General features: G+C 41.1%; 1 protein-coding gene across 1 annotated transcript; it reads right to left on the bottom strand.

The window, feature by feature from the left end:
- Positions 1 to 503: 503 nt before the first annotated feature.
- Positions 504 to 18,031, bottom strand: kita (KIT proto-oncogene, receptor tyrosine kinase a; the record flags this gene model as incomplete). Its single annotated transcript, XM_080506029.1, has 21 exons — positions 504 to 1,279; positions 2,054 to 2,159; positions 2,461 to 2,560; positions 2,659 to 2,770; positions 4,180 to 4,302; positions 4,613 to 4,740; positions 4,847 to 4,941; positions 5,098 to 5,239; positions 5,378 to 5,488; positions 5,832 to 5,936; positions 6,467 to 6,593; positions 6,760 to 6,866; positions 8,277 to 8,461; positions 10,012 to 10,126; positions 10,355 to 10,470; positions 11,100 to 11,286; positions 11,887 to 12,079; positions 12,388 to 12,527; positions 12,669 to 12,953; positions 15,178 to 15,432; positions 17,977 to 18,031. 21 exons carry the CDS (start codon positions 18,029 to 18,031, stop codon positions 1,097 to 1,099), a joined length of 2,970 nt encoding a protein of 989 aa, XP_080362155.1. The 3' UTR covers positions 504 to 1,096.
- Positions 18,032 to 23,488: the final 5,457 nt, after the last annotated feature.

Below are 23,488 nucleotides of genomic sequence, written 5' to 3'. Positions count from 1 at the left end.
TCAAAAATGAACTCCTTGTGTAACAAAGCTAAGACAAACACTAGAGGCTTCACGGATTGTATTCTTTTTATAGGCTCTGATTTTACATCTGATTGCAGTGCAGTGACTAGCGCCAACACCTACACATATATACACATATACAGTCGATAAGCACATAAAGGAAAGTTAGCGTACCATATCTATACCAAATCTCTGCAGACCACTGCATGTGGACAAATAATGTGCTTATTCATTTTATGTTGAAATACGGTCCAGTATAAGACAGTTATTTGCACTCTAGGTAGTGACACCCAACATAAAGTGAAGAGCAAAAGTGAGAGTGTATCTCCTACTACTCAACTTGAAGCACTTATGGACTCTAAGCATGACTGACCATGCCCTCTAATAGCTTATATACCAGTGTCTCAACACCTCGGTGTAAATTGGCCCCCAATAACCCTTCTTCATATAACAGAGATATGGACAGTTGGAAGTAATACTGACGTTAAAGGAGTGAAAACATAAACAAGAAAAAAAGCTGTATTACATGATGTATGGATTGACATGAAAGTCCTGAAGTACTTTTTCTTCCTCCATCAATTGCAACAGCGAACTAAAAATAAAAATGCTACATAATTTTTCATAACTGCAAAACCACAAAAAAAACCCAGAAATGTCAACAAAAAAAAAAAACAGATTGAAAGAAATGTGTATATTTGATACCCAAAAACAAACATCCTTATGACAAGAGTAGGAAATTGTATCTCACAAAAACAAAAATAACAAAACAACAAAAAATGTAATAAAGTACTCAATTTTAGAGTAACAGAATCAGTCCCTCCACCCTTTCTGGTGCATTCAAGGCTCCTCGCTGTGAGCAGGGGGGGCACTAATCCCAGTGTACTCCCTGTAATCAGTAGGCAATAACAGTGACAGCAAAGATAAGAATCCACAAGTCATTTGATTATCTTTCTGTTCCTTGATGGCATTTGCTAATAAGTCTGCAACATAAAACAACGCTGCTGGTATCGCGGCAGTGGGCGGGTGGGTGCAGGGGGGGTTTGTGGCGGATTTTTTCAGGCACTTTAAAAGGCAGCCAGACGGGTCGGGTGGGTCCTTACACCCGTTGGGCCCTGAGGGTTGACCCCTCCAGGAAGACTTCATGCTGGACCAGTAACGGCTGGGTCTGGGGGCTATTACTGCCGACTGAGTTCAGGTGGTAAAGTGCCCCGTTTTGAGAGCTGGGCTCCTCCCTTGTTCTGGGTGTCAGAGGAGGCCTGGAGCTAAAGTTCAGATAAACCTAAATGAAAAAAGAAAAAGAAAAACAGAGACAGAGGGACAGAGAGGGAAAATTGTGATATTTGTACATTCATGTCCTTTTTCCAAATTGTGTGTCCTGGAAAATAGACATATTACTTCATTTAGAGCCCCCCCCCACACACACACACACACACACCAATGTCTACTTTGGGCTTGAGCCTCAACAAATGGTCTCTTGTCTTCTTAAAATTGAACACAACCATTAGTATCAGATTCATATAAACTGGCTCACCCAGCACTCTCCCAGAGTGAGAAAATGTAAACCCCCAAAGCTTGAACACTTAAAAGTTGCTGGGCTGTCTGGAAACAGGCATGGACTTGCTTGAGGTCATTGTATGTATACCACGAGTAAATCAGATGAGCTGGGCCGTCAAACACAAGTGCTGACGCTGGCAGAGGCCTGGGACTGTTAACTGAATCCTATGTGACCACACTTAATGTGACTTCTTACAAGAAATTATTGAGAAAACTTCACAATCGTACACTTATTGTTTTACGCTATGCCATAATCTAATTATAGTACACAAGATTACAACAGATACATAACAAAAAGCTGTTGACTCGACATTAATTCCCATTAATGAACTCAAATTGTGGCAAGGTGTCCAAATATTTTCAGCTTTTGTGAAATAATGTCAAATGTCATGTCACCTAACTTCCAACCTCAAACTACAAAATGCCCAATGGACAGTTTGTGGTTCATTCCTATCGGGAGCATAGTGAAAGAAAACAACCACAAAGTGGTGCGACTTACATGCTTGGTGGCATCTGAGAGCTGCTGTTCAATCCTTTCCACAACTTTGCTGAAGGGGGGCCTCGTGAAAGGGTCTGCATTCCAGCAGGACCTCATGATGTGATACCTGCAGATCAGCATACACATTTATTTCTAATTACTACCATTGTGTATTTTTTAATGTGTATAATTGTTTTTGGCCCTCATTCTATCTTAGGATTCTAACATGTCCTCATTTTTTATTTTTCTTGTGAAAAGCCAATTGCAACAGGATGAGAGTTATTTAAGTCCCCCACATTACATTTTGTTTTGGTCGTCTCACCACCTCCCTCCGTCCAACTAAGCAGCCTCTCTCTCTTTTTTAATAACTTTTTACACATGCTCACTTTTCACATCTTTTAACACAGTCTTGCAAATCAAAAGCTCACATTTTAGTCGGTGCAAACTCTGGAGCATCCATTCGGTATCCTTCTTTTATTAGTTTGTAGAACTTGGAGTCGACAGGCATGCCAGGATACGGACTGTTTCCTGCGTTTAGCAGAGACATTTGGTCACGTGATTGACTTGAGACAATACAGAAACATGCACAAGACATGCCAACAAATTAAGAGTCAAGCATGACATACCCAGTGAGAATATCTCCCAAAGTAAGATACCATAGGACCACACGTCACTCTCAAATGTGTACACGCACTCAAAAATACTTTCCGGTGACATCCACTTCACTGGCAGACGAGCCTGAAAGGGAAGCACAGCGCAATACATTTGAAAATTTGAGCATAGTCCAGGTAATTCTATTTTTGACTATTTTAATGGTTAAAATAAACGTCATGAGGACTGCTAAGCGAACAGACAGTACTCAAAATCAGGTATGCACCAAGTATTTGCCCCCAGGTCTTTATAAACAGTTCAGCACATCTGCAAAGCTCCTGTCGAACATTTGGGTGAGATGGAAAGACACATCTTTCAAAAATATGACGGCTGTCACACATGTTAGAAGGTTTGAGGCTGTTTATAAATACTCATTCTTGAAGGACTGTCTCTGTTATAAATGCTACAAGTCTTGTCAACTGGCGTCCGATTCATTGCTAATGTCTTTACTTGTCTTATGGCCAACACTTTACTCATTCACAACCTGTGCTCCTTCAAACACCTGTTTTTTTGTTTCAGAAAAATAAACTGGATGTGATGAAATTGAAATTTTATGGAATTCTAATCGTAAAACAGTCCAAATGTTGCTCAATGCACCAACTACCAGAGCATTGTGGCATTTTTGCAAATTCAGAAACAAATTTGTTTCTGAGTCTGCAAAAACGCCACGATGATGATCAAACATGTATTTTGCCTTTTGTGTAGCACATAAAATAGTTTTGGAAGTTGTTTCGCAGACTATAGGTCATGTTAGCTGGCTAGCATGAACTTTATTTATATCTCTTGGTCGCATGATGAAAATATAACTCAGCACAAAAGCCAAAAAATAAAATAAAATTTTTTTTTTTTTTAAATTCTTTTTTAAAAACGTTTGCCATGCTACAGGTGTGCCTACTGTTAACTTGCACTAGTGCCCTATAAGTTTTTTTCAAATTATTTTGGTAACTAATTACACGAGACATAAAGAAGATGTACATGTTAATGAAGGCCACTCCATATTACAGATGAAATACGACAGAGGCAATGCAGCTTTTCAAACAAACTGAGGGACAATTTTTAGAAAACAGTAAACCGAGTCAACTTTTGAGCATAATCTATATGGTAAATATAAGTACGTTTGTCTTGCAGACAGGTGCATCGGGAATTGCATAACATTGTGTAACTTGGTGTGAGAAAATAAGGTGCACAGCTGCAAGAACAAAAAATGAAAAGAAAAAAGTCATACTTCCTCATATATGTTGCACCAGTTCTGTAATATAGTGTGTGTGTGTGTGCATGTGTGTGTGTGTGTGTGTGTGTGTGTGTGTGTGTGTGTGTGTGTGTGTGTGTGTGTGTGTGTGTGTGTGTGTGTGTGTGTGCATGAGAGAGAGAACATGAACAGCCTGCTAACACATTAGTAGAAAGAAACGTGTATGACTTGAAAGAATGATTTTCCAAACCAGGAAATGTGAAGATCTCGAGCATACAACAGCCAGTCCCACAGTTTCTGCACTTACGTTGCCTTTAACTACATAGTTTGAATCAGTGGTGATGTCGCGGGCCAGACCAAAGTCACAGATCTTTGCCACTCGTCCTTGAGTCAGAAGGATGTTTCTGGCAGCCAAGTCTCTGTGAATACACTGAAAAACACAGGCACCGTTATCTACAGATTCTGATGATTCCTATTATGCAAACTAAAAACAAAACACAAGTCATTAATTTCTAATGTACCTTGGCCCTGAATCACCACACTTGGTTTTGTAACATGCAACCTCTGACACTGACACATGAGCTCAATGGCAAGAGTATCGTTGTTTCTCCAGCTAATGAATTTTTAAGCAGTATGCTCCAACACGCATTTTAGATCCGTTTACTAGCTGTGGAAATGTGATCGCAGTTCTGTGTGGAAATAAATGAAAAATATAACTCGAAAACAATGTAAATACTCACATTCTTGGAGGCTAAGAACTCCATGCCTTTGGCAACTTGGTAGGAGAAGCTGAGCAGGTCTTCGATGTCAAGGGACAGACCATCCTCAAACATTTCACTCTCCACATCTGCTTCAAGGTAGGAGTCACCTGAGAGGACAACCAGGAGAGGGATCGAACTGTATTTCCCCGACTGCATTTTTGTGTGTTTTAGGCTGCGGAATAAATTTGATGAATGACTGACTGGCTGGCTTGCCTTTTCCTACAGGGCATCTCTTCTCTGAAGATGAACTGAAGAGCAGTTTGCCAGCAACAGAAGGCCTCATGGTCATGTAGCCATTCAAGCTGTCACTGTGAAGAGGAAAGGAACAGTCTGGTCTCAGCTGAGCGGAGCCACACAAAAGCACACTGCAGTCCAAATCTCCTACGCACGTTCTGGATAGTAAATACTGATGCTCTATTCTCTTCCACACAATCAACCACTCTTAAAAGCAAAAAGAACCTGACCCATCTGCGACTCTCTGTTGCATGACGTTGCGGTAGTAGTAGTCCTTCTCAAGCTGGATGCAGATGAAGGATTCTCGTTTTCTGCGCAGAAAGTTCAGAAGGTCTCCAAAGCAGCAGTACTCTGTGATCACCAGTGTAGGACCTGCAGACAACAAAGCAAATGTCATCACAGTGGACTTTTCCAAGTGAAGCCCTGTGATCACCAGAATCACAAAAAAATTAATTCTCTGAACAATCTGAAAGCTCCAAATTGATTTCACAGTCATGTTGGCTGTCGCACCTCCAACAGTGCAGGCTCCCAGCAGGTTGACAATGTTCATGTGGTTTCCCAAGTAACTGAGGACTTTCAGTTCTGACATCAGTGCCTCTTTCTCTGTGGCATGAGCACTTGCTGTGGAGGGGCAGGAAAGATGGGACACATAAGCAGAATTTACAAGTGCATGAGAAAAACACTGAGAGGAAGCATCATTACAAATTGTGAAATGTGATCTCAGACCTGCGAGCTCTAGGTTGATGCATTTGGCTAAATTAAGTAAAATGTCTGTTAAATATGTGGTTTTGGCTTTAGCTTACAAACCATCACTATATATAATATCCACATAGTAGCTGTGTGGTCTTTGCACCTGCGGGGAAATTATTTATTCACCAGAACTTCTTGGAAGCAGAAAGTTGCTATGGACATATTCAAAATAACTGCTATTCCCACTTATTTTGCATGTGCTGACAGTGCTTACATTTGAGCATTTTCACAGCCACAGTCATGACTGAATCTGCTTTGGAGAGTCCATATGCGGTGGCTTCCACTACTTTCCCAAATGCACCAGATCCCAATGTCTTCCCTGAAAATGAGAAGGAAGACACAAAGCTGTAATTCTCCAAGTCTATTTCTCCCTCCCACAAGAAGGCTCGGTGCCAGCGTTCCTAGGAAAACACAAGTTTTAGCCCCGGGGCTGTGTACATAGGCACCAGGACACACAGGATCCTGAAACAACACCCAGAATATGTCAACAATATCATGTTTGCAGTTCAGGAGTGAGGTTTCATCATTAATGAGCAGTGGAACTGGTTCATCAGTAATGACCAGAGGCATGGCTAAAACCTTAATGCTCTGTCAGTGCACACAGAAACCACAGTGCCTGTCAGTCAGTTCCACGTAGCCTGAGGGTGGCAGCAATGACGTCATACTAACTGCCTTGTTTGGATTTAGTGGGACTATTAAGCCCACTTAGTTCCACATCGTGCTTCTCCAATGGTGATTTATACCTCAGACAAGGACACCAGTGCCGCAGCCTGTCAGCAGTGATGGATCAATGGCATTATGATACAAAACGTGCGACAGATGATTTGGATAAAAGAACTGCATGCTCACCAAAACGCAAGTTGTTTCGTGGGAATTCCCACTGCTGATCGTAGGGTAGCTGAGTGGGATCAATGTACACATAACTGTTCCCGTTGATCCCTTCAATAACTTTCCACTGAATCTGGTATTTTGGTTTCTGGCATGAACAAAGACACCAAAACATAAATTTCCAAACATTAGACATGGACTATATGGACGAGATTAGGGTTTCAATATGGTCTAATCCTCTGTTAAGCTTGCATCAAAATATGTCCACTAAACATGTGTGTCGTGCAGGAGAAGTGCAGCACAGTCAGTCCTACCTGCATGTACTTGTAGAACAGCATGATAAGGACAAGGCAGAGGATGCACGCCGCTGAGACAGAGCCAATTAGCAGAGGGGTGAACAGATCATGTGGAACTCTTTTCTCTGTGGGGAGATACACATTGTAATGTTTGACACTGGCATGATAACAAAGCCAATAAATGCTTTGCAGTGTTTACACTTTAAAGGACATTGCAAATTGAGTATTAAAGTGAACCAGAGAGCATTAAGACATGGTAAAGCCCACTTTCATCAAATAACAGCTAACTCATCCAATTATATATGTATAGATACTGTACGGTTCTTGGCTTTTGTGTGTTGTTTACAAATTCAGCTTTTTTGTGAACCTCGTGCATCATTTTGATTATACAACAGTTTTATTGTATTGCTCTTCTTTTTACAGCTGTGCTGGTGGGTAATTATATGTAATCAGTGTTTTGTTTCTTTGTGTCTGGCTGGTTGCGATGCCTTATTGTTTTGCTCCTCTGTACAGTGGGGTGTAATAAGCTCTTTACAGATAAGAAGCTTTCTCTCGACTTCAAATCTGAGAATGCAGAGTCTGCAGGAACTAATCCCCTGTAAACCTGTCAGTGGTTTCTAAAGCTTAGTGTATTCTATGCTGCAGCCCACTGACACCTCCAAGCCTATCACAGCTTCAAAATGCCCCATACCGATAGGTCTCCTACTGCGTTAAACACGCTCAGCGCCTCCGCCTGGTCTGTTGTAACTTTGTGAAACACAAAAATCCTGGACATGCCCTCACCAATGGCCTATCTTGGACAGTCGCAAACACTCAGCCTCCTCATAATGCTCACTCATTTTGCCACTGTAGTCACACTTTTGCCCCCCTGTGAAAGCCTGGGTCTTTAGATATCCACAAAAAAAGAACAAAAAGTCTATACTTTTTTTGGTTGCTGAGATCATGATGCATTGCTGGCCACTGTACAACAGATGGGAGGCCGTTACCTCAGTGCACATTTTGGAGTTACGGAGCAAACAAAGGAAAAGCTTATACCTTTATGTAAAATACAGCATCTTGTCATGTTTTAGTTTCCTTATTTGTCCATGTTTACGTAACAGATTATGGATTACCAACACCTCGTAGCAGAACTGCTAATCCTTGCCAAAATCATGCTTTCAGTAAATATTTTGAGCTGAAGAATTATCTCATATGGAGTTTTAGAGTTATAGAACTCTTAAAAACTCCAGTGCTCTGGCAGCAGAAGCAGAAGTCCTAACATATACAAGGTGTGGCAAGTCAGTTTTAGTTAGGATTGAATTATTTGGGGATAGATTTCTAACCTGTAAGATAAATGGATTTTTCCATGTGTGCACACCCTGTTGTGCTGTTGACTCTGTCACGCTTCCATTTAATCTGAAGACACGCAGGGGATTACATCAGTTCAACACCAACAAAACATGCGACTTGCAGGCACCAGCGCCACCTTCAAATTCACCTGGCTGTTATTTTGACTCCCTCAGATCTGTTTAGGTGTGTTCATGATCATAACTCACCACTGATGGAGAAAAGTGTGTAGGCCTGTTCTCCCTCCACTGTGGCCACACACTCCAGAGTATTGAAGCGTCCCTTGCTAACATTCACCCGACTCTCCACCTCCGTCCTCCCAAATGTGGGGCTGAACAAAGTGATGGTGATGACATTCTGTGCCTCCTGAGAGGTATTCACCTGTTGGGAGCACCTGAAGGAAGAAGATGATACACTATTGGTATAAGGTTGATGGCATGACTGATATTTTCAATAACTGTCTCTGTTCAGGACACAGAGATGTGTGTTGTTCCTCTTCCTCTGCGAGACTCAAATTCCTTCCCTGAGCTCTGAAAACACATTACGTTTTAGAACATAATTTTATGTAATATGTGACAGCATTCAGATACATTCCATCATGTAACAAGCATTCGGTTTTGCCTGAGTTCACAGTAAAAGTTAGAAATTCCTTTTGTGCTCTTGATACACAGGTGAAAATATTCTCAAATACCCTTCATTCTTCACAATACCATACCAAGAAGAGCAGCTGTTACCTCAGTGTTCCCCAGTCAAAGGCCCACTGAGGTCACATCAGTTCCTGTTTCTGTCATTTATGTGCTGCAAATGAGAGAGTGACAGGTGTTTGTTTATTTTTTATGTTTTAATTAGTGGATAAAGTTTGGATAATCAGCTATGATTCATTGCCTGTACAGCTCAGGATTGGTGTTGCTATGGCAACCCGGTAGTTCTCCACAAGACAAGTCAGATCCAATTGTATCCAGGTAGACGTCCCGGTCCCTATCAATCACAAGTCAATACCCGCCAATCCCTGTCACATGAGTGTCATCTTACTACAATCAACCAATCACAAGTCAGTCCCGTCAAATCCCACAATCCCACATTCCACTGTCATCATCATTACTCAGTCTATCCAATGTGTCTTTACGGTGACCTTAAAGACCCTCGAGGGGCACTTTCTAAGAGTTTGGCTGAAGTATAAGAACAAGCAGAAAAAGGATTGGAAGCGAAGCTGTGGACAGCGGCCTTGTTATCACAGTCTCATTGAAGGCTCAAATATAGACCCAAAACAAACATATTACCTGACATGAATAATAACCCATTCCTGGAAAGCTGTGTTACATCTGAATTTTAGTGCTCAGATATGAATGCCATGACATTTCTTTGAGACCAGATATCAACTAATTGCATTGCTTTCGAGCATTTTGTTGGTTGGATAACACAAGGAATAACTGTTGGGTTTGTCAGTTTGTATGACATACAACCAATCTGGCTAATACAAGTTGCAACTACAGTCATTCATTTGGCAACAGTTCAGCACAGTTATCACACAATGTGAGCAAACTATATCTCCACTATTTTGTCATTATAGTTTTTCCTTTTTTCACCTCAGTTTGAAATGTTTAAAAAATTTAATGTAAATACACTGAGCCATCGGTGGGATCTCATCTGCTCCTCTGTTAAAAGCTATGCTATCTTTGTCAATCCAAGTTATGGATTTAATGTAATCACTACTTTATTACATTTTTATGAAACTTTGACGCTTGGAAATAAAAGTGTGTTTTGGTGACATCTTTAATCAGCGGTGGTAGCTGTCATCACAAACCTTTGATTACCACCTTAGCATGCACACACACGCGCACACACACACACACACACACACACACACACAAACAGATGCACGCATGTACCCACACACACACGCACATTTTTTTGTGGGATCTTGTCTGCCTCCTAACACCTCACCTGACATGAGGCTGCTCGCAGTAGTACCAGGTGAACTGGGGGGCAGGAAACCCTTTCGCCACACAGCGTACCTGTCCATCCACCGGGCCCTCGTGAGACACAATCTCCGGTTTACCTTATAAAGAAGACGTAATATCTTAACATCCCAACATGTCTTTACACTAGAATAACCCTTCAGGAGGCACCGCGAGAGGGAGGGGTGACGGGGAGGGAGCCTCATTTTACCCAAAGAAAAGGTCAGTTCCCAGGCATTAGTGGCAGAAGATTAATACTGTGTAAAGAAATGTATTGTGTCGCTTCAGGGCACAAAAAGTCTTGAAGAAAACGTACTGGCAGAACTTACTGATCACAAAGATGGTGAATGTCTGGTTGACTGATGAGTCTCCATTGGAGGCTTGAAAGGTGTAAACTCCACTCTCCGACACTTGCATTCGTACAAGCGTCAGTTCGCTGATGTAACTAAATGTAAAATAATCAGAGTTTTTTTTAATTATCACGAATGCAATCAATTATTCTTAATTGAAAATAGCACTTTTATTATTGTTCAGTTGTAAAACGTATAGAAGAATGAAGTTCTATGAATCAAACAAACAAACAAACATGATCTGAGCTGCAGGTATGAGACTGTATGGTTGCAAGTTTGTTTGTTTGTTATATTCCTTTATTACAATCTGCTCACTAACAGCACATAACAGTTGATAAATAGTGACCCTTCTTTGTTTTCTTTTGCACATTCAATTAGGGTCACCTATTGCTATAATCAGTTTGATCTTCACAAACAGATGAAAGGACTAAGTAAAGAGTTTTTCGCTTCCTGACATTAGGAAACATACATGTAACTGTTATGAAGTTGCATAATATGTCTGTACACATTATAATAAGAGAGCATGTTAGATTTTTTTCCCTGCTGTGTTCCAAAGAACAGCCCCCAGGGCGAGCTTCAGGTTCCCAGTTGTATTATCAGTGAAGTGTGACTTGTGGCTCAAGCACAGTTGCTAAATTCCACCCATGGACAGAAATGAATATCTTCACCTTTGTGGAAGTTCTAGAGGAACATGAGGCAGGTACGAGTTTGTGTGTTGTCGTACCTGTATTCTTTTCTTTGTGTGATGATGACGTGGTCGGTTGTGTTCCTGAGCTGAGACCCCATGAAACTCCAGGAAAAGGTCTGTAGCTTGGGATATGCGTCCAAGGTTACTTTCAGTGGAACAGTCTCACCCGACCGAATGTGGAAGGTTCGGTTGCTTGTGAGGTTCAAACTAATGAATCCTCTTTCTGTTCAATAGAAAAAAGTTTGAAAACAGTGACATTTATGTTTGTTGGTTTGATTTAATGGTGACCAAAATACATAATAGAAGATATAACAAAAGACAAAATGAGCAAAAAACTATATCAATTCATAAGTTTATATCTAAAATACAGATTTAAGGTTTTGGAAAATCTCTACTTTTAATTTGAATAAAGACGTTTGATTGAGCACTGAATATCAGGAAGTTAGACTTCAGATAGGTGATTAGATTCGATTTGCATAGATTCATTGAAGTATGTTTTCTTGACATGAATACAATAAATCCACTCAATGAGTGACATTTGTTTACTTCTCAGTTTACAGTCTCATACAGTTATTGATTAAGCATCAAAGCATTAAGCATTGAATCTCTGATTCCCATGTGTCAAATGAAATTAAGATTCATGGAGTAAAATGTGAAATGTGACATGATTTTGTAGGAAGATAACTTTGAAAATGCAGGTAGTCCATATCAGGCACCGACAGAAAAACATGTATTTCTTTCACGTATCGTTCAGTCTTCATCACATTAATAACACGTTGGCAAGTGCACTTTTATCTCCAAGCAATTCTCACAACTTACTCACCATAAATATCAAGCCACACTGACTTGGTGGTGGTGCCTTTTTCATTTGTGGCTTCACATTTGTAACTTCCAGTGTCTTGTGGTTTCACCGCAACTATTTTCAATGTGGCGACGCGAATGTGAGTGACGGGCTCCAGTAGGATTCGTGAAGAGCCATCAAGCATTGCTGATTGCTGTGAATAGCAGACAGCACCCTGTCAACACCCAGAGATCTTTAGAGATTAAGCCTATCTGCATGTCTGTCCTTGCCAGGCAAATACTAACAGAGACAGAGCAACAAGGCACACTATCAATCACTCTCATACAGTAGGTGGGAAGGTACACACAACTAAGATCCTGAAGTCAAGACAGCATGAACATCAACCCCTTTTACTTTAGTCATTAGCCTTTGGTCTCTGCAAAGGTTTATAAAGTGAACTGATGTGAATTAAAAACTGACTCCAAAACAAAACATTATCTTTCCAGCAATAATACATGGAAAAACTAAGTAAACAAATCTTACCGAGTCTGGTGGAGTGATCCAGTCCAACGTAATGTTTCCATTGACATTAGACGTATTGCAGGTGAGGATGAGACTTTCATCTCGTACAAGAATTATTCTTCCTGATTGCTGCATTTGGATTACCGGAGGAGCAATGGCCACTGAATGAGAAACAAACAGCAAAAAACAGAGTTTTGTATACACTGTTGCAAAAAAAATTAATTATAATTTTATAATTTTTGTCCATCCATACCCAGCAATATATATGCAGTACATAGCACAAAGCAAGCACACCATTTTACCTGGTTTGACTGTCAGGTAATAGTCATGTGATCTGACGCGCCGCTTCATGAGCATTCCCGTGCAAACATAGCAGCCTTCATATTCTCTCTGTGTATTGTGGATTATGATTCCTTGCTCCAGTACTGGAGAAAACGTAAGGCCAGGGGGCAGATCTCTACCAGAGCATGTTTCCAGGCCTAAATTGTCCAGACTTGGATCTGTTGCCAAACAGGTGATGCAAGCGGTGAATCCCTGTCGAGCGAGAATGTTGAACACCAACGATTTTCTGAAGGGATTTGCAGGATCTGCCAAAAAGAAAAAGAAAAAGCTGTAAGCAAGGCTACACAATCAGTTCCTGAAGCATTAAAGCATTTTGATTTTGCTTTATGCCAATGTGATGGTCCCAGTAAAGCTGTTTCAGCTAATTCACTCCATCACACCCTCCTCCACTAGCAAATATTTACCTTTAATGTCAATGTAGGCAAAGAGAGGGGTTCAATAAACATATTCGTTTGTTTTTCTTAAAAAATGTTTATCTCACAGGGGCAGGCTGGCTGGGTGAACCAGAACTTTTCTTGATAGCCTCTTGGGTTTTTATATAAAGTAGACCAAAGTGGCGGTTGAGCATCAGAACAAGATTACTTTATTATGATTAAGAAACAGTAGAGACTATGTTGTAGACTAGTGAGGAAAGCACCAGGAATACAAGATCCCACCTCAACATCTTCAACATCCTTCCCTCCAGTCATTGTACAAGTCCATGGATGCTGAGTCATTAAATAGTCAAGATATTCTCACAACTTTGAAAAATACAAGAGGTAAGCAATTATAATCGAAATAGCCAAAAATTCTTCAAGATTTTTTAGAAAATTCTATTTCTAATATAAAAAATTAACAAGCACTTTTTGTTTATGATGTTAAGCCATCCTGCTGAAGCTGCTCCACCAACACAGATTTTATTTTTAATACTGATAACATGTGTGTTTAAAGGTGTGATCATATTTGGTTAAATTAAAGTGAGCAGTGGTACAATTGCTATACTTCTGTGGAAGTGTGTTAATGTTATCTGACATGTGGTGCACACCAAACAAGTGGAGTAAATATGTTTAAACAGCAGGTCCCACTTTGCTTTGTTTAGGTGGATTTAAGTGAAACTCAACTCTGAATGCAGCACAGACTGAGGAGCTCGAATTGAACCAAACAGGCCTTGTGTCTCTGCAGAGGACCGTTGTGGATGTGCAGAATCTAGGAATTTCTTCTGCTGTTTGGCACCGTTATACTTTTTGATATTTGTAAGTGAGATTATTTGCATGTAAAAATAACCACCAGAAGAGTCTCACATTGTATGACATTCAATACAGAATTGGTGCCCTGTTAAAAATCAAAGTATGAATGTGAAGCAAATTGGACTACACAGCAAACGTTTCTTTTTTTTTCTCAACTTCTTTTGACAAGAGAAACAGAGTGGTCTCACCTTTTGAATTTTACCAGTGAAATGCATCAAAAATGAACACATATCATCAAATATATATTATATCTGTTATGTATGTATGTATGTATGCTGAGGGTATGTTATGGATTTGAGGAGCTCCACACAAAGCTGACAACTTTCACTGGTTGTTTTTTGAACAGAGATAACAAATGCAATTAAACTGCAAGTTTGTTGCACTGTATCATACCTGTAATGTTTTTGTGTGTGTAAACAAACTTTAACAACAGTCAGTGAAGCTTTCAGATGAATTTCAGTATCTGCTGTGCTGACCACAGTCAGCCTACCTCTGCATGAAAAGGATTTAATATTTTGTTTGAAACAAGCTCAAATTTCATCCGGTTCTAAAAATAAAAACAACAACAACAAATTGTCTAAATGGGTTAGATCATATTTGTCATTGCCATGGTAACCATGGGTTTTGCCAACTTCAACAAGAAAGATTACAAAATAAAATCTGGTTCTACCAATTAATCCATCCACCAAAAATTGGAAAATTCACAAGGACAAACTGTGTGCCAGCATCACGATTGGCTGTGATTTCATTCTTCAGGTTGAGTTGGCTAAGAAAAAGATATCAGTCCCAGAGATGTATAAACTGAAGTAACCATTAATCACATATGACTGGAATTCCATGAGTCATTATTCATTTAGAGTAGTTATCACTAGTTACGGGGCTCTGATCTACAATGTTGCTTCAAATGTAAGTGTAGAGATTGCAGAGTGAATGATCAACTTATCAGCCTGCAGTGATGGAAATCAGCCAAAGAGATGTGGGGGTCACACAGAGAAGGAAATACAGTAAAACTTATTCATGCACTCAATAAATAGCTCCAGTATCTACTGTACCTGTCCAGGGCAAAGTAACAAACACTTTCTTCCACAAACACACCCACACACACAGCGTGAAATACTAAAAGATTTGGTCTGCTGCTCCCCGTAGTCTCTTTCCACTTTCCATTTCATTTCAGTCATCTTCATCTGACATACAAATGCCACAAAGTGTCACACATATGTAGTCCCTGAAATACAGCAGCTACCTTTCACGTATATGTAGATGGAGGCTTGTTCATCAGAGCCCTCCTCCTGGCAGATGTAGCGGCCCATGTGAAGAGGCTGAGCCCTGGGAAATTGCAATGACCACATTCCATTGATTGCTTTTGCTTTTAGTGTCCTCGGGCGGTCCTGCCTTCGCCACTCTGTCCTGTTCTCACCCAGGCACCCCAGGCTGAAGGGTTTGTTGATGGGGACAACAAGGTAGGGCTCAGCAGGGTTGATGGTGGGCTTGGAGTTGCCTAGAAGGAAGCAGAGATGGTTTTCAACTGAATGTCACACATAGAGAAATCACAGAAATCTGAGCAGTACCACATAATATAATTCCCATTTTAGCCCACACTGCGTGTGCATGAGACTGCCACATCAGTTTAAAGTTAAATACTTTATAGATTTGAACTCTCAATTTAGCCATGTCATTTATTTAAACCTTAAGTATGAGCTGAATCAGAGGAGTGAAATCTGCACACCACTGTGAAATCGAGTTGTGTCAACATACACAACCACATAAGAATCCTATGCATTACAGCAGCTTAAAGGTAGAAATCCATGATTCAAAGGTCAACAGATAGGTTACCCACATCAAAACTTGTGTTTGTTATCAGTCATGGATTAACTTTTGACTACATGTAAATGAGCACAAATGATCCTGTTAACACAGTGGTTTCACACTTACATTGAAAATAAAATGTATTTGTGCGTCCTCCCAGTAGAGAACTTAGTTACGCAAAACAAAATTACAGATGGATTGCTTGAAATGAAAAAATTATTGGGAAGCAAAGACAGATGTAATTAAGCACGGTTTCTTGAATCTGCTGAAAATTAAAAATAAGAAAAACTCATCAAATAATTTGCTCTTAAGAGATTTGAGGGTCACAAGATTTATCTCAAGAACCACATTGTTACAATTTGTCTAAATTGTTGATGTGGGAGAAAATATACACAGCAATGGTTCGTGAAACACACAAGTAGCTTTGTGAGACATCAGCAATTGTATCTCTAACCTAAAGAAAGACTGGGCAGTTCAGATGATTTCAAGCAAAAACTGTGTAGAATGAACAAGAAATTCCCGAATTTAAACAGTCACGGTGTAAAATAAAACAAGGTGAGGTGCTTTCAACTGGGGTGCAAGAACTTAAAGATTTGTTGTGATAACTGGTGGGAGAAAGAACAAGTGGTGTCTCATTGGACTCATTAGTTTTGATGCTACATGTGATAAACAGAGGAGGACTGTTGCTGCTTCAGCTTCCAGAAAATGCACTCCAGGGAGGGTGAAACATGTTGCTCAGAGAAAAATAAATACATTCTTCATCCTTCAACATTGAACAATAAGATGATTCCATAGGGAAAGTGAGTAGAAGGAAAAAAAGTCACAAATGAAAAACCTGGTGAAAAGGATATGGACACATGCTCAACTTAAATGAAATTAATTCAATCAGAGACCAGCTAATGGCAGCCGGTCATCACACAAAGAAAGCTCTACTGCTGATTGATTTGTTTTTGACTGGCAACATAGAATGAAATGGGGAAGATATAAGAGATAATCTATTTATTGTGCACAAAATAAATAAATAAATAAATAATAAACGCCAAAGTTTCAAAGTGACGCACAGCAAAGGTACAACATTAATTGAATTAGTTTCAAATTGATGAATTAGCACTAGATTAATTGACTGAAAGAGCACAAGTTCAAAAGGTGTACGCAAACAAGCTTAAGGCAGAATTCATGGCGTACGCTGTTGCATCACATGACAGGTAAGCCTGTACATACTGCCTGAAAATGTGGCAGTCGTTCAAATTCCCCGATGATATGATATGAACATCAGCGGCCTCCCATGGCGCGTTACAGTGTTGAGAACGGGAGGTCGCCGCAGATGACGCCGCAGCTGAGCCGCATAGACGCACCTGGAGCGCACAGTTAAACGCCAACATTTGCTGTTCCCCACTTTACATACATTTGCACTCTATCCCTGGAGAAATTCCGTGTTTTGTATCCTGAGAAGATTATAAAAAGAATTACTTGTTAAAAACCCTCATGAAGAACTATTGCACCCGTACAAGAAAAATAAACTCAGGCAATTAAAACGTAACAATGTGTTTATAGACTAAAGCTCATACCAAGGCACAATTATTTGCAATGTGCTTTCAAAATCCTGCCCAATGTCCAGCGAGGACAGCAGAATAAACCAGGGTGCAGTAAAGCAGTAAAGCTGCGCTGAAAACGCAGATAGGACAACCATCATACAGAAAGTATAAATGCATGCCATGCACTTGTGTAACTGTCGGTCGTTTGCATGCGTCCCAAGAGTTACCCATGTATTTCCATAAATGACGCTTATGGCTTGCCTCCTTCATCTGGAAATGTATTTACGCATCACGGACACATATAGCAATCAGCAGCCTAGTTCATGGTACTGTGATTACTTTGTTGTTAATGGAACTCTGTTATCTCAGTGCAAAATAAATTATTAAAGTAGCGCTGGCATCAATGTCCCTGCCCATATATCCACTTTCCTCATTGGGTTTCTGTGACTTCATGTTGTCTCAATCAGCAGCCACGAGATCCCGGTGCTCCACTGAGGGGAACAAAGAAAAGTACGCATCACGAGGGCGAAGCGCCGCCAGTGGAGTAATTAGGATCATTATATGTGGATTATCTTTATCTCATTGGGCTAAAAGGGGACTAAATACTAGCGGGTCGCCCAAACACAGTTTTCATAAGAGCACGGCAACAAGTTGCTCGCGTAAAGCCGGCGCACCAACGCGCACCAAAAAAAAGGTCTCACCTGGATGAAATGCGAGCTGCAACAACGCAGATAGCAGTATCCAGTGGTAATCCATCGTGTTTATTCCATGGGTCTTGCTGAGAAGGTGAGACCGTGCCGTTTGATGATGGTCGCCCGACTGTACTCTGCGATCCAACTTGTGGGAAGTTGACTGCGCGCTCTGATAGCGGCGCACTTGACAAGCCTTTAAAGGCACAGATGCTCAGTTCAGCCCTCCGCTGCAGCGGCCGCCGCCGCAGCAGCCGCAGCAGTCTCTGTAAACTCACTTTTCTCAGGAGCGCACCAGAGGGGACGGGACAGTGCAGGCAGACCAGGTGTCTGACTGCCTATAGCATCAACAACATGTTTATAGGTACCGGCGGCGGAGCCTATTACTCACACGTTACAATGAGAGGGAGGCGTTTGTGAACTGTTGTCCGCTCACAGTCAAGAAAACCCAGCAGGCTGTGACAGATCAACACACAAATGCAAGCTCATGCTCATTTTAAAGGATGGTTCCTTATGATTGGTCCCGAGAGACATACCATCACTTTATTTCATCCTATTGTCGATATTATTTCTGACAGAAATTTAGTTGAACAAAGAAATGATACAGTTCCGTCATTGAAGATTTAGTTCATCCACCTTTAATCTGCAAAAATGTTTCTTTATTTACAAGGGTTATTTTCCCAACCAATTTAATCATGATACAACAATCATTCCCACTGATCAACTTGTAAATGCCACCGGCTGAGCATTAACAGGGTTTCTTTATCCTCTGATTATGATTAAAATGGTCTACTTTTAATTACAGTGACTGTTAAATATGTTAGCATAAAAAAGTTATTAAAATGCACATACTCTTTGTAATCTTCTTAGTGCTTTACACACAGTGTAAATTCATGCTTTCATGGGTATATACATGATGCGGTCCATGCATGTACAGTGGCTTACAGAAGGATTCATGCCCCACGAAGTTTCACGCATTGTGTCACATTAAAACCACAAATGAATTTAATTTATGAGGATCATATGCGATTGGTAACATGACGTGTTGCATAACTTTGAAGTGGAAGGAAGATGATATATGGAAATTAAACAAATGTTACAAACAACAAAAATGAAATATGTGGCTTACAAAAGTATCTAAGTCAACACTTGTAGAGCCACCTTTAGCTGCAATCACAGCTGCAAGTCTTATGGTGCATGTCTCGACCAGTTGCACATGTGGAGACCAAGTTTTTTGCCCATTCTTTACAAAATCACTGAAGCTCAGTCAGATTAGATGGAGAGAAGAGCAATTTTCAAATCATGCCAGAGATGTTCAACTGTGCTGAGGTCTGGACTGAGTTGTAAATTCTGACATGTTTTGATCTAAACCATTCTCTTGAAGCTCAGGATGTTTAGATTTAGAGTTGTTGTCCCGCTGGTGAACCTCCTCCTCAGATGTTTGCAGACTCCTCCAGAGCTGTCCTCTAATTGTCTCCATTTATCCTCCCTTCAACTCTTAACACCCCCCACCCCCCACACGTTGTGGCTATATTATTAAATCGGTGCATATAGGTGGGAGATCGGGATTTTTAGAACATGAGTGTGAGTGGTGTGGATTTCAATATGATTCAGTTGTTGTGTAATCTGTATTGTTTAGCAGCCGTCTCTGAGCATGAAGCATTGTTGCTCCACATGTCTGCTGAATGATGGTGAGGATAGTCACTCTAAACAAGTCGGCAATATTAAAATATCTCATCTGCCATAAACACTCCCGTTGATGCTCACATACGCCACTTTGCATACACTGGTGGTTTTGTTGACTGGGTTTATCGAAACACCGGCACTCCACAGTACCGGGGTCTTCTGACGAGACTCACACACTCCTCTCAGTAACAGGAGGGGAGATCCAGCAGGAGATGGATGCCGCAGGTCAGCTGGAAAAAGTTTTCCACTGTGTCTCAGATAAAGCAAACTCGCAGCTGCAGATGGCTGCGGAGGGCTGCGTATGGCTGCGGAGGGCTGCGGATGGCTGCGGAGGGCTGCGGAGGGCTGCGGAGGGCTGCGGATGGCTGCGGAGGGCTGCGGAGGGCTGCGGAGGGCTGCGGATGGCTGCGGAGGGCTGCGGAGGGCTGCGGAGGGCTGCGGAGGGCTGCGGATGGCTGCGGAGGGCTGCGGAGGGCTGCGGATGGCTGCGGAGGGCTGCGGACGGCTGCGGATGGCTGCGGATGGCTGTGGAGGTGCGTCTGCCATGAGCTGTGGCGCCAACTTCCATGTTCTTCGCGCAACTATTGTTACATCGCTGCGTCGTTCACAACCTGCCTCCATTTTACTGTACTCTGTAGAGGGACTGCTCAACACAGTTGGTCTGGGTGTGCTTTGCCTTACCGTACCGCCCCACTCAGGGATGAAGTGCAGTGGGACAGAGGCTCAAGGAGCCACAGCAGAGGAACCAAAGAGCCTCATGTGACTCCAGAGCCACGAGTTGCCGACCCCTGCTCCAGAAGGAAAGCACTCCAACAGCATGATGCTGCCACCACCACGTTTCACAATGTGGATGGGGTGTTCACAGTGATGTGCGGTGCTGGTTTTCCACCACACATAGCACTTTGCATTTAGTTAATAACGTTTAATTTTCTCATCTGACCAGAGCTCCTTCCTCCACCTGTTTGCCGTGTCTTTATCATGGCTTGTGTCAAACAGGACTTCTTCTGGGTTTGCTTCAACAATGGATTCCTTCTTGACGTTTTTCCATGAAGGTTCAGTTTTGTGGAGTACAAACTCATAGTTTACCTGTGGACAGATGGTGGATCTCTGCAGCTCCTCTGAAGTTACCACAGGCTTCTGGGCCACTCCTCTGATCAATGCTCTCCTTGCCCTACCTGTCAGTTTACGTGGACAACTGAGTTTGTAGTTGTGCTGGGATCTTTCTATTGTCGGATGGTGAACTGCACGGTGCTCCATGAGATGTTCAAAGCTTGTGAGATTTTTTTAGTATAACTTAGTCCTGCTTTAATCTTCTTTGCAGCTTTACCCAGGATCTGTCTGCTATGTTCCTTGGTCTTCATGATGATGTTTGTTCACAAATGTTCTCTGATGAACAGAACAGCTGGATTTATACTGAGATCAGATTGCACACAGGTGGACTTTATTTACTAATTAGGTGATTTCTAAAGGCTTTTGGGCCTCGTTCACACTGCAAGTGACTCATAGCCGACCTGTTTTGTGGCCATGTGAAAGCGCCAAATCTGACGTTTTCACACCAGGCCCAAGCCTCGATCATATGTGGTACCAATTCAGATAGTTTTCCACATGCACCTGCTTCATCATTGCTGTGTGACTGACATCATGTATAAGCGCTGGAGGAAGCAGCTCTGCCAAAATGTTTAAAACTGTGCTGTCTTTTTTCCTTATCCTCCTTCTTCTTTCCCTCATCGTGTTGACAAGATTTTGTCAGCTCATATTTAACAACCACTTGATAATGGATCTACAGGGGCTGACCAGCATTGCCAGATATGGTGGGTATCTCCCAATCGGGGAGCCAAATTCTCTTACCTTTAAACAATCGCTGCTTCTCCCAGCGTGTGACGATTTGTGGACACGACACGTTGCATTCTACTCTGGTCTGCCACGGTGCCAGCTTCATTCCAGTCTGAGCAATCAACCACAGGACAGCTTCTAGATGTATGTGTGCACCCAGCAAAGGTCTCAGGATACAATGATTACCTTCACTTCTGGTGGCCCTTTGGGGCAGAAACGTGCTTCAAAATGGCCAGCGTCCACATTTCATCTATACCAAGCCTCGATAGAAGGTAAAAAAACCTGCCAGACCTTCCTCACAATTCCCCAAAATCCCACGGCGCGCTACGTTTCAGGCAAACAAGTCTCCAGTGGCTGCTGGGAACAGCGTTTAAACATGCCCTATTGTGTAAAGTGAGCTAAACCTGTTATAATGACTGATAATATTGTGAAACATCTTTCAACAAATTTGCTTTACAAGTTTAGACTATAAGTCAATATGCTTGTTGTGTTCTTTCATGTGTGACTTCACATATTGTATTAACATAAAACTGATGTTTTGACATATTCTGCATTCACAACTAAACCACCTTGCACTCATTGTGGCGAAGCACCCGCTTTGAAATTAATGTAATTTTTGCATTAGTCATGCAAAAGCTTCTAGGCTACATGAAACTACTGCTGAGATTAGAACAGAAAATATTTTTACCATCTGCAAATTGTTTTCCGACCCAGAGAAACATTTTGAATAACAAGAAAATAAAATGTCACAACCTGTAAACACAGTACCGAGCTGTGTTTTCACTGATGCAAAACAATAAAACCCCACATGTGGTCCTGTGTTCAAATTGTGCTGCGGTGGCCTCAAAATGACATATTACAGGTAACCAGTGTTATTATACACATGAAAATGTATGCATCCTGCAATGACACAAAGCACAAACTGTAAATACTTTCCTCAATAGATCCCTTCTGTTATTTAATAGCTTCCAAAACCATTTCTCATAAGGGGAGTAAAAGATTACTCTTAAAGGCTCAAATGGCTTGTGCATTGAAACCAAATCTGTAATTTAACCTCCTGGAAGCATTACGTCCTGCCAAACACCCATCAATTGTCACACATTTTTCAATTTACATAAAAGTCAGTTTGGATAACAGAAAATTATTCTTTGTCTTATCAAAGCAACAAAACACAGCCTGATGACACATGCATGCTATATTGTTGTTAGTTTGAAACATTTCTTGTTTGGTAATTTTTCAAATAATTAATATGTGTGTAAGCATTGCTGTTGATATTGAACAAGATAAAGTAGTAATTCACACAGTTATGAAAACCAAACTGAATTGCATAACATTTTAAGAAACTGACTCATGGACTTGGAAATATGAATACAATAATTACATACAAATCTTATAGTTGCACGAATCGGTAAAATAGCCTGTTTTGTAAGAGTCTTGATATTTAACACATAAACAAATCTTCAGCCAAGAGCATAATTCCACTGATGAATCCATGCGTGTATTTTGATATTTTTTGATTTTCTGTTCGCCTAAATAAGATATCCCTATCAGTACCCTGAAAAAAGTACATAAAAGACAATTAAACATCTCCACTTACATTTGTATGTACATATTGATGCATATTGTATGTAATTCCCGTGGGTGTGGGAGCAATTCTTGTGGGTGTATAAGTCTTCAGCACTGGTATACATTTCTTGCTACAGTTTAAGAATTTGAGTCCAGATGGATGGATGGCTGGACAGATGGGTGGGTGGATGGATTATGGATGGATGGATGGATGGAGTAACTATATATCTATATATAATATACATGTTTAGAATAACAAAATGAACACATTTCAACTAGGACAGAGTAACTGACGGACGTGTCACAACCCGCAGATGTCTCCTCTTGTGTTGTTGTTTGTGTGTGTGTGTGTGTGTGTGTGTGTGTGTGTGTGTGTGTGTGTGTGTGTGTGTGTGTGTGTGTGATCGTAGACGGAGCAGGACGCACACCTGAAGCGGAT

This window comes from Blennius ocellaris, assembly GCF_963422515.1.
Source record: "Blennius ocellaris genome assembly, chromosome: 12".
NCBI classification, from domain to species: domain Eukaryota; kingdom Metazoa; phylum Chordata; class Actinopteri; order Blenniiformes; family Blenniidae; genus Blennius; species Blennius ocellaris.
The sequence above is the reverse complement of the archived record's forward strand: the minus strand, read 5'-3'. Positions and strand labels throughout refer to the sequence as shown.